The following is an 18,232-nucleotide window of genomic DNA, read 5'->3' as shown; positions in this document are numbered from 1 at the left end:
TTTTTCTTTTTATGGCTGCACCTGTAGCATATGGAAGTTCCTGGGCTAGGGATTAAATTGGAGCTACAGCTGTGGTGTACGCCACAGCAACATTGGACCCAAGACGCAGCTTGTGGCAATGCCAGATCCTTAACCTACTTGGTGAGGCCAGGGATCAAACCTGCATCTTCACAGAGACAACACTGGGTCCGTTACCTGCTGAGCCACTGTGGGAACCCCTGTATCTTTACTTTTGATGAAGCTGGTCTTAGAAGAAAGTCTTTTAAAATTTCTACTTAAAGGGAAAAGTCCAAAAGTAAAACAAATGAGAAGACCAACTGGGATTATTGGTGCAAATGATAGAGCAGGGTTAATCTTTTATTAAAATTGGTGACATTTTGGGTTATTTTTAGTGGGTAATTTTGCAGAGCTTGAGATTTTCTTTTTCCCAGGAGCACCCACGGGGTGATGTAGACGCTCCTGAACACACGTTCCTGCCCCACCCCCTCACCTGTCCCCGGGGTGTAAATCGCTAAATGTGCTGCTCGAGCTTGTCATGAATCTGTACTGTGCTGTTCTTGCGAATTTGATTTATAGTGGATATACATTTTTTGAGTCTTAGAGAGATTATGCTTTTTAATAAAAATTAACATGGAGCAGTACGTTTTGGTAAATGAGGGAGTTGGTAAAATGAACTAAAAAGAGGCATCAAGGCTCATTTAGTGTTGAATGCTGTTATATTCTAATTGGCTAATTAATCAGCATTATTATTTTATAGAGATTTACGTTACAGTATTTTGAACATTAATAATTTATAAATAGGCCTAATAAAATAGACTCCCACTTTAGAAGGGCCCATATTGTTACTTATGGGAACCATCTGGTTGTCTGCTCCACTTGTTGTGAGGCAGGGGTTGGAAAACTACAGCCCATGGCCCTGATCCAGCCTACTGCCTGGTTTTTTGTAAATGAAAATTTGGCTGGAACATTGCCACGCCCATTTGTTTATGTGTTGTTTATACCTGTTTTCCTGACAGAGTACTGCCCACAAAGCTAAAAAGTATTTACTGCCCTTCACAGAAAGATGTGTTAGGACTGTGCTAAACAACAGGCAGAAGGACATAATGATCAGTATTTTATAACATTTAAGAGTATTTATTTAGCCAGGCTTCAGTGAGAATATCATACTTAAATAATTTTAGAAGGCGTTCCCATCGTGGCGCGGTGGTTAGCGAATCCGACTAGGAACCATGAGGTTGCAGGTTCGGTCCCTGCCCTTGCTCAGTGGGTTAAGGATCTGGCGTTGCCGTGAGCTGTGGTGTAGGTCGCAGACGCGGCTTGGATCCCGTGTTGCTGTGGCTCTGGCGTAGGCTCGTGGCTACAGCTCCGATTCGATCCCTAGCCTGGGAACCTCCATATGCCATGGGAAGCAGCCCTGGAAAAGTCAAAAAGACAAAAAAAAAAGAAAGATAATAATAATAATTTTAGGAAAGGTAGAATCACATCAGTGTAGGCTTTGAATTTAAGCTGGTTTTGTGAGTCTCACTTTCTCAGATGATTTGATGTTCTTCCCTCTCCTCTTTCTTTAAAAAACAAAACTCCTATCTGTTACTAGAAAAGAAACAAAAAAAACTAGAAATTAAATTTCCCAAATAAGAAGCTCATGGAATAGGAGTTCCCGTTGAGGCTCAGCAGGTCAAGAACCTGGCATAGTGTCTGTGAGAATGCAGGTTTGATCCCTGGCCTCACTCAGTGCATTAAGGATCTGGTGTTGCTGAAATCGGTGGTCTAGGTCGCGGGCATGGCTTGGATCCGGTGTGGCTTTGGCGAAGGCTTGCAGCTGCAGCACTGATTCTACCTCAGGCCAAGAACTTCCATGTGCCACAGGTGTGGCTATAAAAAGAAAAAAACTCATGGGGTAAAGTAAAATTTTGACCTGCAGTGTAAGAATATCTAGGAAAAATAAAAACTAAATTGTAACATGTACACGTTCCTACAAGGTTCACCTTGGCAACACCCCGAGAAAATATAATACCCCCCCAAAGAAATCGTTGCTAAAGTGAAGAAGACGACACATGAGAGACTGTAGTTTATGTAGTTGATCTATTCCAGTTAAGTCTTTAGATAATACTGTTCTGTTATGGATTAGAACCTTAACAATGAAAATGGTATTTTGGATCCAAGAAATGTTTTCTTTCATCGAGAAGCTAATTTTTGTGTCTTCTTTTAAGAATCCAGTATTCTTCTACAAAAATGGAAGAAAACTTTAAAGATACTGAGACTAGAAACCCTAGATCACCTTTTTGAAGAGCTGGTGAAACTAGTATGCTACGTTAAGAACTGTATGGCATCCTTACAGCTTCAATTATCATTATCATGTGAGGTTTTCAAAGACTTATTTCTAAGGTCATTTAAGATGGTGTTCAGAATGAAAGCCTTTAAAAGTTTTTTTTTTTTTTTAAACAAAGTAAACATCTTTGGTATTAATGAAACTTTGTTATTCTCATGAGAATGTGCTCTTTTGTTGTTTTCATGAAGGATGCATGTTCGCACCTCTGTGACACCAGCTTTTCTGGGATGTATTCATTCATTCGTGCTTCCTTTGCTCGTGTGGATCTCATGTAACCTTGGCCAGAAGTTAAAAATCTAAGCTCTGTCCCTCAAACTGCTCTTAAAACAATGGATTTGATTTATTATAAGTATAGCTCAACCATGTATCAGTTGTGTAATTGTTTGGAATATTTTCTGGTAAATTCTGTATCTTTTTCTCTAGGACTTGGTTTTTGGTGTATTTTTCTTCCCGCCCTCCTTCCTTCCTCCCTCCCTCGTTCTCTCTTCGTTTCTTTTTCCTTTCCTTTCCCTTTCCTTTCCTTTCCTTTCCTTCCATCCATCCCTTCCTCCCTTCCTTCCTTTCTTCCTCGCATGCATGGCATGTGGAAGTTCCCGGGCCAGGGACTGAAACTGAGCCACAGCTGTGACCTGTGCTGCCGCTGTGGCAACGCCGCATCCTTTAACCTACGGTGTCAGGCCGGGATTCAACCCAAGCCTCTGCAGTGACCCAAACTGCTGCAGTTGAAATTTTTTTTTTTCCTCCTTTTTAGGGCCTCACCTGCACCATATGGAAGTTTCCAGGCTAGGGGTCCAATTGGAGCTGCAGCTGCTGGCCACAGCCACAGCAACTTGGGATCCAAGCCACATCTGTGACCTATACCACAGTTCACGGCAGTGCCAGATCCTTAACCCACTGAGCGAGGCCAGGGATTGAACCCACATCCTCATGGCTACTAGTTGGGCTTGTTACTACTGAGCCACAGCGGGAACTTCCTACAGTTGGATTCTTAACTCCCTTAGTCACAGCGGGAACTCCTGGTGTACTTTCTGTTGATTAGTGTTTTAAATTCTTAGCAAATATTACTCTGTTGATGTCATGTAAGTTTATTTACTATTTTGTGCTTTTAATGATTTTTGGTGTAAAATTAGTTTGAGAATTGATTTTATCTGCTTCTGAATTTACCCTGGATACCTGAATTATGAGGTACAAATTAGGAATGAGTAGCATTGTAGGGAGTGGAGGTTTTCTGTAAACCTTTTAAGCTGTTATAATTACATTGTCTATTAAACGTAGTTTTGATCTAAAGTCCATATTTACTTTTTGCAAAAATGGAGCATAATTGAATGTCTGCAGTAAAATGGCTGAAAAATTCATTGTTGCTTGAGCAATTGTAGTATTGCTATACATTTATGGCAACTGGTTATAAATCTAAGCTCTTGGTTTTTAAGGGGTTCTTAGAGGTAATTTCTTTGCCCAGATTATCTGATAAGAGTAATAATTTAATTGTGAAATATTTGGGAAAGGGGTAGGATCAATTATGAAGGATTGGGAGGGTTTTTTTTTTTAATGAAAAAATATTTCACTTTCAGTACTGTATTTGCATCTCATTTTCCTGATAGATATCTGTTTTGATTTTCTGCTGACAGGTCACATTTAGGGCAGGCAAAACATAAGGGATATAGCCCTCCTGAGAGTAGAAAATCTAATTCTAAGGCACCCAAAGTGCAGTCTAATACTACTTCTGAACTGTCAAGGGGACACCTTTCTAAAAGGTAAATCTTCACATTGCTTATACATTTTTCAGGGCAGAATCACTTGCATTTGAATCATTGCATAGTATTGAAAATTACCAGGTTCTCCTAAAATGTTATGATACTTGTTTTCATTAGTCTCTGGGTGTAACATTAGGATGAATAATTGTGTATCACCTCTACAGTGATGACAGTGCATTATTCTCCTTGCTTGCAGAGCTGTTTCTCCTTTTGCCTAACAAACCGTTATAGGCATCTGAAGTGCCATTTTAAATCCATTTTTCTTAGGTGTTTTCTTTTTTTTTTTTAATTGTCAGTCACAGATTAGTGATCTCTTAAGATCTAATTCATAGCAGTCTTGGGAAAGAAATGTAACTAAATGTTTGATAATACGGTACAAACCTTTCCAGCTTTCATTTTGAAAGTGTATATGGTAATGCTGTTTATTTTTAAGCTGTGACAAGGAAATTGTAATAGAGCATCGACATTCTAGTTTCAACTGGTTCCAAACTGCTAAGAAGGATTCTTTTTCTTGCAACCCCCATTCTTGTTTTGTGACTAGGAGTGTTAGTGTCAGTAGTCCTTGGGATGAAGAAGTAACTTAACATTTTACCACCCAAAGTATCACACCAATGAGTCCACCACCTCCCTGCCTTTTTTTTTTTTTTTGGTGCACTTTTGAACCATTTGAAAGCCTATGCTTATTTAATACTGGTCTTACTAGGAAAACTTTTGCACTTGAAAAAAAGTTTAATTTCCTCAGATTTGAGAGGTTAATAAGTGTTGTACGACAGGTTCGGGGATGACAGGCTGATACTAACTCTCTTCTTATCTAACCTCTTAGAAGTTGCAGTTCATCATCTGCTGTCATAGTCCCACAACCAGAGGATCCAGACAGAGCCAATACTTCAGAAAGGCAGAAAACGGGGCAGGTGCCTAAGAAAGACAATTCTCGAGGAGTGAAACGCAGTGCTAGTCCAGACTACAACAGGACCAATTCTCCTAGCTCTGCAAAAAAACCAAAAGCACTTCAGCATACTGAATCTCCCTCAGAAACGAATAAGCCACATAGTAAGTCAAAGAAGAGGCATTTAGACCAGGAGCAACAACAGCTGAAATCTGCACAATCTCCATCCACAAGCAAGGCTCACACCAGAAAGAGTGGGGCCGCTGCTGCTTCACGGAGTCAGAAAAGAAAGAGGACAGAGAGTTCTTGTATAAAGAGTGGTTCTGTGTCAGAGTCAACTGGTGCTGAAGAGAGATCTGCAAAACCTACCAAGCTGGCTTCAAAATCGGCCGCCTCAGCCAAAGCTGGGTGTAGCACCATCACCGATTCTTCTTCTGCTGCCTCGACTTCCTCCTCGTCTTCTGCTGTAGCCTCGGCCTCCTCTACTGTTCCACCAGGTGCCAGGGTGAAACAAGGAAAAGACCAGAACAAGGCCAGGCGTTCCCGTTCGGCGTCCAGTCCGAGCCCCAGGAGGAGTAGCAGGGAAAAGGAACAGAGTAAAACTGGTGGCTCTTCAAAATTTGATTGGGCTGCTCGCTTCAGCCCTAAAGTTAGCCTTCCTAAAACAAAACTGTCTCTTCCAGGGTCTTCTAAGTCAGAGACATCAAAACCTGGACCTTCTGGATTACAGGCCAAATTAGCAAGTAAGTTTACCGGCAGAGCTTTTTTTTAATTGAAGAAAATTTCTCTTGGTTTGTCAAAAGAGGGATCAGGTTTTCAGTGTAGTTCCCGTTCTGTTTTTTTTCAGTCTGAGGGAGTTTGAGATTTATTATTGTACCTACCTCTGTATATAACAGTGTGTCTGAATTGATGTCCTGCGGTTGGGGTTTTTTAATTTTAATTTTTAAAAATTTCTATTTTTTTCCCTTTTTTTTCTATTACCTTTTTTTTTTTTTTTTTTTTTTTTTAACAAACCCTTGTGTCAAGCGCTGACTTTCAGTGGATTGCAGCAAGGGAGCTGCTCTGCTGTGTTCCACACCCCGACCCAGACACAGCTTGTGTACGAATGATTTCACATCAGGTTCCCTACAAAGGTGCCGTGTATGACAGGCAAGGGGGCGGCCGCCTCTCCGGCTGCACCTGGTGTCCCAGGACAAAGCGCTCCCTCTTTGTCCCCACGGTACTGAGTTAGTCTTACGGAGATGGACGGGGAATGCTTCCACCTCATCGCTAAACTGTCACGTTTTGGTGTCTGTGTCTTTGCTGCATTTGCTACGTGACTTAATCATATCAGAGAGGGACAGCAAATACTCTTTTTTGGTATTGTGCATTCCTGATGTGGAGAAATACTGAGCTAAGCTAATAGAATAAATAATACCCTCGTATAACTTGAACGTTACCCACATGGACTGTTTCATGGTCTTAGAGAACATAGTCTAAAGATGAATGCCTCGTGGTGCAGTGCACTGGGCTCTGGGTTCAAGGTGAATGGGACGGAACATTGCCTTCTTGAAGCAGGTAGTGGAGCAGAAAGAACTAATGTTTGAGAATAACACCTTCAAGCAAAGAAACAAACGGGCTGAGAGGAAGGCATCTTGAGGTCCCTTTCTTCTTTTTCTTTCTGCAAAAAAATTCTTCAGGAAGCCACATGTTCATTTCATTAGAACTGATTAGTTATGTGATTGCTGTGATGCTGAAGTTTGTGCTTTTCCTCTTCTTTTTGAGAAAGCGAAAAAGCTCAAAGACAGAGAATAATACAGCGCTTATCTATGACTTTTTTATTTTGGTGGTGCCCGTGGCATGTGGAAGTTCCTGGGCCAGGGATCAAACCATCGCCACAGCAGCAAACGAATGAGAATGCCGGATCCTTAACCTGCCACGCCACAGGAGAACTTCCTTTCTATGACTTTTAAAGCATTTAATTTTGTAATATTTAACCAGGAATTTTGTTTTTGACTGTCTTTTCTCATTTTGAGCCCTCATAGAAAATTTCACATCCACATTTTGATAGGACTAGAACTTTTTTTGACTGTTAGATTTTATGTAGTGTCTAGTGGTACTCTTGTCCAGAGGTTCACTAACATTGAATTAGCCTGACCTAAGGTTGAATCAGGGCTGTTAGCCCGATTTTGTTGAACTCTGTGATCGATAAACTACTTTCAGTCGATTCAGTATTAGCTAACCTTTGACAAGAATACCGGTAGACGCTATTGTAAAATCTTATGCTTAAACTGTATCATAGGGTCATTGTGAAGGTGGCATCTTTTAGATTGTAGAATTTGTTATATTTGATACTTAAAACATGCAGTACACATGTATAAACATCTTCTGAATTTGAACGTACAGATATTGGGTGAAGATTAAGATTGGTGTCTTGGAGTCAGAAGGAAACGAAAGACTGGATCAAAGGACAGCCGTTTGTCCCTACGGGTCCGGCCAGGATTTTCTTGACATTTTGAGTTATTTATCTCAGCCTCGAGACCTCTTCCTCTGCTTTTAGGTGACATAGAAGCAGGTGTGCGTCTCTCTACAGGCGTGTGTGTCTCCGTTGGTGTAGCTATGTGGTCTCCACAGCCAGGGGCCCAGGTTGAGTTTACAGCATGTTTTGTGGGGTTCACCCTTCCCTTTCTAGCCTGCGTCATTTGAAGAGATTATCTCTTTTCAACTCTTATTTCTAGGAAGGTTCAGGAACAGGTGAGAGCGGTTGTCCTCAAGTGCTGTATCCCCAGCTCTTCTCAGAGACCAGCTTTCTTTTTGAAGGCAGTCGGTTAGCACAGTCTTTAAGGGAAAACCTGACTTGTACTAGTTAGTGGCAGGATTTCCTTGTTTGTGAGGGTTGTTCTCAAACAGGGGGCACCACGAGTTTTGATGCTGCCCCTGTGCCGTAAGAGAACGGGTCCAGATATCCCGTTACACTTCTGCATGTGGTCACAAACTGACTTAGTGGGTTAAAACTCACTTCATAGTTATTTTGCTAACACAAAATCTGCGTGTGTTCTGTGGTCCCTAATGTCACTTAATCCATTTGCATTGCCACTACCCTAGTTCTAAGCTCTAATTATAGCTTAAGCTGTTGAAACAAGAGAAGGGAACCAGCATTTGTTTAGCATTTAAAAGTGCCAGGTATGTGAAGTCATATTTAATTTTCAAAAAAAAATTGGTGCTTGATAATAGTTTTCAAGGAAATTTATTCCATGGAGGTGAAATAACTGGCCTGAGTAACTTATCTCATGGTCCTCACAGAGTTAGGATTTGAAGATGAGGGTAGATGTGACTTGGAAGCCGTTGTATTCTTTGCTGTGTCACTTGTTTTTCACCGATGTGCTTTGTGTTTCACTGTTGCAACCTTTTTGGGTCCTTAAGAGATGTTAAGACCCCAGAGAAGTTGAAATTTTATTTGATCCTTCTTCACTGGTATTGATTCATCTTCAGGGATGAATACTCTGTGAACCCAGGGTTCATATTTTACCATTCATTGTGTATTTACTTCTTTACAAAGAAGTGAAAAGTATTTCAAGACAGCATGATAGCAAATGTTTAAAGTGCTTACAAGTGCCTGATGACTTGTAAATAGTTGACATGGATCATCTCATTTGTTCGATATCAGCCTTGGGCGACAGGTACTTTGTTCTCATCTTACAGGTAAGGAAACTGACCTCGGGGTCAGTGAGGTCAAGTTACCTGTCTGAGGTCACAGAACTAAGAAATGATGGAGCCAACAATCAAACCCAGGCCATGTGATTTCCAGAAATTAGTTGTGAGAATAAAGGGCAAAGTTGTGTTGGCTGGGTGAACTAAATCCAGGAAGACCTCTGAGGTCACACAGGTTTTAGGTATGATTCAGTGTGTCACTTTAGGAAAGAGTTGTGATAAGAAGGGGGACTCCAAGAGAACTGGCAGTATGTGGGAATTTTACTTAGTAAGATAGAGGCAAAATGAGGTATCTCAGAGGAATCTCCACATTTCAAGTACTGCTATTTGGGGGAGAGAGAGCTCTTTAAATATAGAGCTAAAAATTCTAGACCTGAGTCTTCGTTGTGCTGTTTTATTAGCTGGTGACTATGAGAAAGTTCATAATGTTTTCATTGTAAACTAGGCACTAAAGCTCTTTGAAGAATGACTTAGCATAGTGCTTATAGTACACAGGATGCATCACTAAATTTAGGGTGCACAACTGAAGTTGAGTATCAAGACAGAAACCAGTCAGGAGCAGCCTTTTCAGAAGGAAGGGTTGATGTAAATCCTGGCTGTTGGTCAGTTTAAGGTGTAGCTGTCCTTAGGTTTGGAAGACCCCGATTTTACCTTCTGTATCTCTTGATAGTTTTGTGGACAAAATCATTAAACTACAGTTACGATGGTAGTTCATAGTAATTCATAATACAATTGTGATAGTAATTCCCTAATCTTTGCAAAATGGTCTACCCCATTTTTTTAGATAGTAATTCTCTAATCTTTCCAAGATTCCTGTGAAGCATAATGAATGTATGTGAAAACAGCTTGAAAATTATATATATATTATTTATTTATTTATTTATTTGTTTGTTTTCTTTTTAGGGCCGCAGCCAGGGCATATGGCAGTTCCCAGGCTAGGGGTCAAATCAGAGCTGTAGCCACCAGCCTATGCCAGAGCCACAGCAACACAGGATCCGAGCCGTGTCTGTGACCTACACCACAGCTCACAGCAACGCCCGGCTGGGACGGGAACTCCGATTTTTTTTTTTTTTTTTTTAACGTTAATCTGGGGGTAGAATTGGATTCAATGGATAAAAGCTAGGGGGTGGATTTCTGGTGAGCATATCTGAGGGCAAAAAAAATCTGACTAAAAAAATGGGGTAGACCACCTTGAGATAGAAAGCATTCCAAACTGGGTAGGTTATTTGTTGTCTCCAACTTTTCGGAGTGAACCTGTTAAATAGAAGGTGATACGTTTCCTTAGGTATAGGCTTTTATTCTAAGATGTAGTCAGTAAAGCTTCCTGGTAAAGAGTACTTTTTCCGAATTGTAGAACTAACAGTATTCCCATGATGCTTTTGTGAAAACCCATTTCCCTGTGGCCAGATATTCCTCAGGGAGGGAGATTCACGATGTGCTCTAATATATTGAAAGCTGTGCGAAGTCTCATGGTAACCTCTGCTTAAACCCGCTATTTGATGAATCTGTTTGACCACCTATTACCTTGGGAGCCAGCAGTGATCTGTGAAACACACTTTGGGAAATGACATGTTTAGTTGGGTGGCTTGTGCTGGGAGCCCTTTCCTGGTGTCCCGCTTCAGCAACCGTTGAACAAGTTTCTGGTGAGGAACGGGGACTGGCAGGAGAGGTAGAGAAACAGCTACTTATCCTGCTTTGTGGTGGGCTTCCTAAAGTTGTGTGGCTTGCCAGCTGCGACTGCTCAAAATAGCTCTGAGACAAAGGTCACTTTGTGTCATTTGGTGGAAGTCTCGAGAAGACCACAGAAAGGGTCGTGTTATATGGCAGTTTTAAATTTGCATTAGGAAATTACTCTAGCTACGTGTCATTTGACCTTATCAAATAGACATTCTTAAAAATTTCTGTAGCATAAGTGTAAAACCAGTGGGGTGATGTACAATGATACAAAGGAGTTTCAAAAAATGTTTTAATGATGTTTTGATGTAATATTTTAAAATATTGTGATAATTAGTTTGGCTTCAGAATATATTTTGCTAATCTATCTTCTCTTTAGGCTAATTTTGAAGTAATTTGACTATTTTATTTCAAAGCATGTACTGTCTTAATGGTAGAAGGTGATGGATGGCATAGACATAAGGTAGAGTTTGGGGTCAAAATCTAGGATTCATTATGGAACTTATTTATAGAAAAATTTAAAAGTTTTATAGTTCAGTTTGATATGCCTATTTGTGAATCTCGTTTCCTCTCCATTATTTAAGGTGGACATCATGTGTACATTATTAATAACATCAGTCAGCAGTAGTTACCAGTTTATCTCCAGCTTGAGTTTCAGACTCTTCTGTACCTTGCGTGCAGCCTTGTAGCCAGTGTTAGAACTAGACAAGAACTGGGCAGATACCGAATTCTGCGAAGATAATTCTGCTAAGATTAGGACTTCTTCCTAATCTTAAAGTCTGAGACATGGCGCTTTGCGCCTCTAACGTGGAAGGAGGAAAGAAGAATGAGTTGAGCAGGACAGAACAATTTGAAAGTAAACTTTTGGTTGCCCCTGATTGGACCTTACAGGGCCGAAGCTGCTGAGTTTTAAAAAACTGAATCATCTTAACCTGATAAAGTATTGGGTGAGGAGCTTCAAGGAAAAAGAAATTGAGTGTTAAAAAGAGTTTTCTAAATGAGAAGGCAGCTGTTAAAATAAGTTAGCACTGAAAACTTTAATAGTTCTGAATATAAGCACCTATTATCAATAGCAATTTGCCAATAATAACTCTTAACATTTCTGAGGCTTTAAAAATACATTAAATTTTATTTCAATGTTTTAAATACATTAGATTTTTAAAAAATGAGTTGCAAAATTTTTTTAAAAAGGAATATTAAATGGAAATAAACATTATTGGCCTCTTTCAGACTTAGTTTTGTTTTACACTGAATTTTAAACAACCATAGTGTATATTTTTGTATACCAAGTCAGGATAGGAATTAGTTCAGCCATTTTACAAAACTTGCGTGTAAGTTTAGTGAAAACTGCTCTCTCATATTCATGCCCCTGTATTCTGTAGTATTTTGACACTTCTGAATATAAAGCGTTTGCTATTAAAAATGAAAAATCCAGAAAATACCAAAATGCTCAAAGAAAACATGTTACTTAATCCCATCCCGAAGGGCCTGCTTCTTTCTGTGTCCTGTTGAAGTTTTTTCTTCGTATTAGCCAGCATTTCTGTGCGGTTTAAAGTCAAGTTATGTAAGATTTACTGTTGAACTATAGCGCTCTTCTGCCACCTCGCCCTTCCCCGCTGCTGGTCATTTTAGTATTTACATCAGTGTCTCTAAATTGTGTGCCCGGACGTCTGCTTGTTGCTGTTTTCCAGTGTGAGCCCTGTTGCAGGCTCTCTGTGGGAGATTGGCTCTCCTTCCTACCTGCCAAAAAAGAAATGCCTCCTGTACGGACTTTCCCGTTTCCCCAGGCAGGACCAGCGCTCCTTGTTTATGTGGATGTGCTGTTCACATCAAGCCTGGTGGAACTTCTTTTTCTTACACGTTTGTACTTTTCCTGAATTGAATAATTTCGTTGTTTTCCTTTGATCCCTCCCACTCACCTCCAAACTCATTATTAATTGTCTAAATCTTTTCTCAAGGTGTCTATGTGGATTCGTTACATTTTGTTGAGAAAAGGGCCTGGCTTTTAGCCTGGGGCATTTCTTCTGTTTTTCCTGTGTTCAGTTTCCTGCTTCCAGGTCCCGCATCTTCTTGCTTGGTGTACTGTTTGGTTTTGGTGGAATATGTCTTCCACTTGCTTTCGGAGATGTACTTAAGAGATTTTTTTTAAGGTTTTTTTTTTTTTTTTCAGATTTTGAGCGTTGAAAAGAGACCAGCTTGTTACTTGTTTGACAGATTGATTGAAGGTAGAGTTCTGGATTGGAAATTATTATCCACCAGAATTTTGAATAATTATATTATTTAGCTTTTTTTTTTTTGGCCACACACATGGCTTATGGAAGTTCCCAGGCCAGGAATTGAATCCGAGCTGCAGCTGTGCCATACCAGATCTTAACCTACTGCCAGGCTGCGGATTGAACCTGTGCCTCAGCAGTGACCCCAGCTGCTGCAGAGACAATGCTGGGTCCTTAACATGCTGCACCACAGCAGGAACTCCTGTAGCTTTCTTTCTTCCTTTTTTGCGCCTTCGGCAAATGGAGGTTCCCAGGTTAGGGGGTGAATTGGAGCTGTAGCTGCCGGCCACACACACACACAGCCACAGTAATGCAGGATCTGAGCTATGTCTGGCACCTACACCACAACTCATGGCAGCGTCAGAATCCCAACCCACTGAGCAAGGCTGGGGACCAAAGCTTTGTCCTCATGGATGCTAGTTAGATTCATTAACCACTGAGCCACGACGGGAACCCCTATTTAGCTTTCTATACTACAAGCATTCTGATTCCTGATCCATTGAATATATAACCTGTTTTGCTGGAAGCTTGCAGATCTTTGCCTCTCTTGTTTAGAAATGTCATAATACAGCCAGAGTGAGTGCGTTTGTTTCCTTGTTAGAGCGACCAGTAGTCTTAGTTTCCCTTGGATCTGGGGCATTTCCGAGACCCAGGACTTTGAGCCTTAAAACTGTAATATGCCATGCAAACCAGGTCAGCCCCCATCTTTGCGTCTGTTATTTTGGGTAATTGTCCTTTTGGAAGGTTCTGGTCTTTTTGTTCTTGCTTGTAGATTTGTAGATTTCTTGTAGTTGTAGATTTCTGCAACTTCTAACCTTTGTATTGATTTTTTTTTTTTCATGCTTGCTATCTTGTTTTTATTTTCAGAGGTTGTTCTCATTTCCTTTTCTTTTTTAAGGTTTCCTAGTCCCTCCCACTCTCCTTCCCTCCCTTCCATCCTCCTTAATTCCCCCTTCTTTCTTTATCTTTCTTGCTTTAATTGAAATTTAGTTGATTTACAATTTTGTGTTAGTTTTAGATGTACAGCATAGTGATTTAGTTTTTTTGCAGATTAGATGGCATTATAGGTTATAAGATATTGGATATAATTCCCTGTGCTGTACAGTAAATCCTTGTTGCTTATCTGTTTTATATGTAGTAATTTATATCTGTTAATCTCATACCCCTAGTTTGTCCCCTTCCAATTGGTGACCAGTTTGTTTTCTGTGTCTGTGAGTCTGTTTCCATTTTTGTATATATATTCATTTGTGTTTTTATATTCCATATATGTGATATCATACTGTCTTTGTCTTTCTCTCCCTCTCTCTCCCTTCCTTCCTTCCTTCCTTTCTCTTTCTCTCTTTCTCTTTCTCTCCCCCTCCCCCTCCCTCCCTGCAGACATTAAGAGTGAGTTTTCTTTTCCTGAAGTGTCCTCTTATGAAGGTTTTTTGGGGGGGGCAGGGGGTTGGTTTGGTTTTGACTTTCATACTTGAAACTTTCCTCAGATTCAGCTAATTCCTGGTTGTCTGCTCATACTCGAGAGTAGGGGATCCAAAGATCTAACTTGTAAGCTCTGACCACATAGATGAGATGTGATGGAGATTTGCTATCTAATGAACTAGTTGGGCTATTCATTATGAAACTCTCTCTGTCATTATTTTCAGATCTTTTTTTTTTCATTGGCTGGTAAAATTCTAGAGGAAAGATTCTTTCAGACTCTGGCTTTGGAGATGAAAGTCTAACTGCCAGAGTTCTGGGGACTCAGTGGAAAGAGAGGCCTAGGATAGAAGCCATATATCATCCAGTTGTCTGCATAAACTTGATCACCTCCCTCTTCTCATTTTTGCTGTGGTGCATTTATTTGCAACTGTTACTCTAATGAGATTTTCTTGATCTTGGAGTTCCTGTCGTAGCTCAGCAGAAACGAATCTGACGAGCATCCATGAGAATTTCTTTATTTTCTACTTTGTAAGGAATAAAGGTCTGGTGTTTGGCTGCCTCAGGAGAGGGACATTGACCCAGCTCTGCAAGTAGGGGCGGGGCTCTGGGCATCTGACTGCTTCATGAACAGCCTGTGACCCAATCCTCATTTTAACTCAGAGGTTCTCCTAGGGGTACCTGGTACCTTCAATTCCCAAACCTTTGTGGGATTCTGAGTGTCAGTCCAATTGGTAGTTTATCTCAGTTTTCTACTTTTAAGTCTTCTGGGCTTTCCAGTGCATTTAGTGCTGGAATTTCTGCTTTTTCATCTTCTAAAATTGTGTTGTGTTATGATGATAGTATGTATCTTCCATTCTCCCCATCCTTGTGAATTTATACCTAAGTTTCACTAGAGAACAGAAGTGAATGCATGTGTGTTCCATCTTTTGCCTTTAGTGTAGAAAGCAGACACTTTATCTATATCGATGTGCGCATTGTATTTTTCAAAAGTAGAGGCTAACTCTCCATGGCAGTAGGCATTGCTTTTTCAATGCCTATTAATAAGCCAGGCTCCACACTAGACATTTGACATACGTTAAGTTCATTCTCATGATGACAGAGTGAGGTACTGTCCATGTTTTATTTATTTATTTTTAATGGCCTTACCCGTGGAATATGGAGGTTCCCAGGCCAGGGATTGAGTCCGAGCTGCAGCTGTGGCAGTGCCAGATCCTTTAACCCACTATGCCTTCTAGAGATTGAACCTGTGCCTCTGCAGTGACCCAAGCTGCTGCAGTTGGATTCTTTTTTTTTTTTTTTTTTTTTGTCTTTTTGCCTTTTCTAGGGCTGCTCCCTCGGCATATGGAGGTTCCCAGGCTAGGGGTCAAATCAGAGCTACAGCTGCCGGCCCACACCACAGCCACAGCAATGCCAGGTCTGAGCCACACCTGGGACCTACACCACAGTTCACGGCAACACTGAGCAAGGCCAGGGATCGAACTCACAACTTCATGGTTCCTAGTCAGATTTATTTCCTCTGCGCCACGATGGCAGCTCTGCATTTCTAAATTTTTAATTCATTGCCAAATCAATGCACAAAATTGCTGTGTATTGACTAGGAAATAAAAATTTGGCTTAGAAAATTCCATTTGGAATTTAGTTCATTGTCATCTGCACAACTTATCTTTTATTGTTTCTATGTGATTTAAAAATAAACATCGATGATCCCTTTTTGACAGGCTACTTTTCCTTTTGGGAATATATTTTACCAGAGTAGCCATTGATAAAGATGTATGAACTTGAAAGTGGACACTTAACAATATCAGGATGTACCAGGTTCTCATGAGTCTGCGCTGGCTGAAGGAATTGAGTTAGTCACTGACAATATACCCATCATTAATTAATTTTCTTTATTGAGTCCAATTTTTCTGTAGCAAATAGCCCTATTACATGATTCTAACTTGAACTTCTTATTTATGGTAGTAGTCCTGCTGTTTGGTGCTTTTTTCTTTTATGAAGGAAAAAGGAGTGGTTCTAAAAACTCCTTGAAACAGATTTAATATGTAAATGGATCCTTAATGTAGTTACTTGAAGACTTTTTTTTTCTTTTTAGGGCTACACCTGTGGCATATGGAAGTTCCTAGGCCAGGGGTCTAATTGGGTCTGCAGCTCTAGCTGACACCACAGCAATACCAGATCTGTAATCCACTGAGTGAGGCCAGGGATTGAACCACATCCTCTCGGAAAAACTTTTTTTTTGGTCTCTTTTGCCATTTTTTGGGCCGCTCCCTTGGCATATGGAAGTTCCCAGGCTAGGGGTCGAATTGGAGCTATAGCCGCCGGCCTACGCCAGAGCCACAGCAACACGGGATCCGAGCCGTGTCTGCAACCTACACTGCAGCTCATGGCAACACCGGATCCTTAACCCAGTGAGCAAGGCCAGGGATCGAACCCACAACCTCGTGGTTCCTAGTTGGATTTGGTAACCACTGAGCCATGACGAGAACTCTGTCAGAGAAACTTTTTTTTTTTAACAAAGTAATTTTGTTTTTATTTTGGAGAGGTTTTTGGGGGGCAAGGAGCATGCTTTTTTTTTTTAACCCTAAACTTTAGGCAAGTCCTTAATATTCTTTTTATTCTCTAAGTCCAGGCCAGTAAACGTTTTCTGAAAAGAGCCAGATAGAAAATATTTTAGGCTCTGCTGACCACATGTAGTCTTTGTCACATATTCTTCTTTTATGATAACTCTCTAAAAATGTAAATACCGCAGTTCCTGTTGTGGCTCTGCAGGTTACGAATCCAAATGTAGTGTCTGTGAGGATTCAGGTTTGATCCCTGGCCTCGCTCAGTGGGTTAAGGATCTGGTGCTGCTGCAAGCTGCAGTGCAAGCTGTGCACATGCAGCTCGGATCCATTGTTGCCCATGGGTATGGTAAAGGCTGCAGCTCTGATTCAGCCCCTAGCCCAGGAACTTCCATGTGCCACAGCTGTAAAAAGAAAAAAAAAAAAAGTAAGAACTATTCTTAGCTAGTGGACTATGCAAAAACAAGCTATTGGCAGGATTTGGTCATAGGCTGCGGTTTGTTGACAGCTACTCTAGACTAAAAATTTTAATACAGTAATGACTCAGAATAAAAAAGATTTACTGTTCTGTGATGGATATTCAATTAAGATTAAATGGAAATCAGTTCACATGACTGGTAAATCCCAAGAGATTGGCTAGCTTCAGGCTTGGCTGGATCCAGGAGCTCTAATGAAGATGGCTCTGTCAGACCCAAGCCTGTGACTTATGACACCCTCATTCCTCTTCCCCCAAACACTGTTTAGTCATTTATATATCAACCAGTAAAAAAAGTCTCTGATTTCCTTGGGTCATATGCCTGTCCTTAAGTTGTCAAATAAAAGTGTTCATATATTTGAGTTGAGTCAGTATTCCCTGAATAAAGGTGTTAGGTCAGTCTCCCCTCCTCTGCTTGATTTTCAAACAACTATATGGAGTACATTGACATTGTGTTTATTCCCATTCCTTATACATCAGAAGGAATCTTCAGGAAATTGGAAAGCTTACTTAATTATTGCATTGCTGGAATACTTTATCATTGGGGGAATGCTGTGTTTTCATTGTAGGAGTGTTGCAGTAGGATTGGTTTGTGTATATACCATTGTCAAAGATTAGCATGCCCATAACAGATCATGTTAGAATTAAAAATAGAGTGAAAGCGTGGCAGCGAATATGTATTACCCAGTATCTATTTTTGCTTTTAACATAGTTGAGGTTGAAAACCATACCTTTTCCAGGATTGGAATTGTTCCACCTTTGGTGACTTGTAGTGAAGTAGGCAGATCGTGTATTTAGTGCCCATTTCTCCTTGAAAATGACGGTGGAATCTTTTTATAATACTGTAATCATTTTATACTACTTACAATGAGAAATACTTTTAATATTTCAAGAAGAAGAATTAATGACTTTATCATGTCATTGGCATAGAATGAGTGCAGCAGAAGTTATCTTGAAGTTTGTGTAGAACTGGCCGTTATTTCTCCCTTAACTATCTAGAGGAACCTACCAGTGAAACCATCTGTGCATGGCCTGGAGCTTTGTTTTTGTTTTTATGGGAAATTTTTAACTACAAAATAAAAATAAATTTTTTTTCATAGCAAAAAAAAAGAAAAAAAAAGATGATGAAATCAGTCATAAGCAGAAGGTACCACGAACATCTTAACTATTT

At 40.3% G+C, this 18,232-nt stretch overlaps 1 protein-coding gene across 50 annotated transcripts in view; it reads left to right on the top strand.

Moving 5' to 3' along the window:
• The window catches only part of TRIP12 (thyroid hormone receptor interactor 12), a 152,575-nt gene that overhangs the window by 59,281 nt on the left and 75,062 nt on the right, over window positions 1-18,232 (top strand). For 17 of the 50 annotated variants that reach the window (XM_085000617.1, XM_085000624.1, XM_021075089.2 and 14 more), the window contains exons 3-5: window positions 3,958-4,083; window positions 4,907-5,565; window positions 5,653-5,712. In XM_085000617.1, the coding sequence (XP_084856743.1) occupies window positions 3,958-4,083; window positions 4,907-5,565; window positions 5,653-5,712 (845 nt within the window). Of the gene's footprint in view, window positions 1-3,957; window positions 4,084-4,906; window positions 5,713-18,232 lie in introns of all 50 variants that reach the window. The other 33 variants (XM_021075079.2, XM_021075075.2, XM_021075069.2 and 30 more) reach the window with 3 other exon arrangements.

The sequence above is a fragment of the Sus scrofa genome, chromosome 15, assembly GCF_054392235.1.
Source record: "Sus scrofa isolate SSC_HxYL_T2T_F1_AM1 chromosome 15, Sscrofa_HxYL_maternal_Yorkshire_Landrace_v2.0, whole genome shotgun sequence".
Classification (NCBI taxonomy): Eukaryota; Metazoa; Chordata; class Mammalia; order Artiodactyla; family Suidae; genus Sus; species Sus scrofa.
This window is presented reverse-complemented; position numbering and strand designations above follow the sequence as displayed.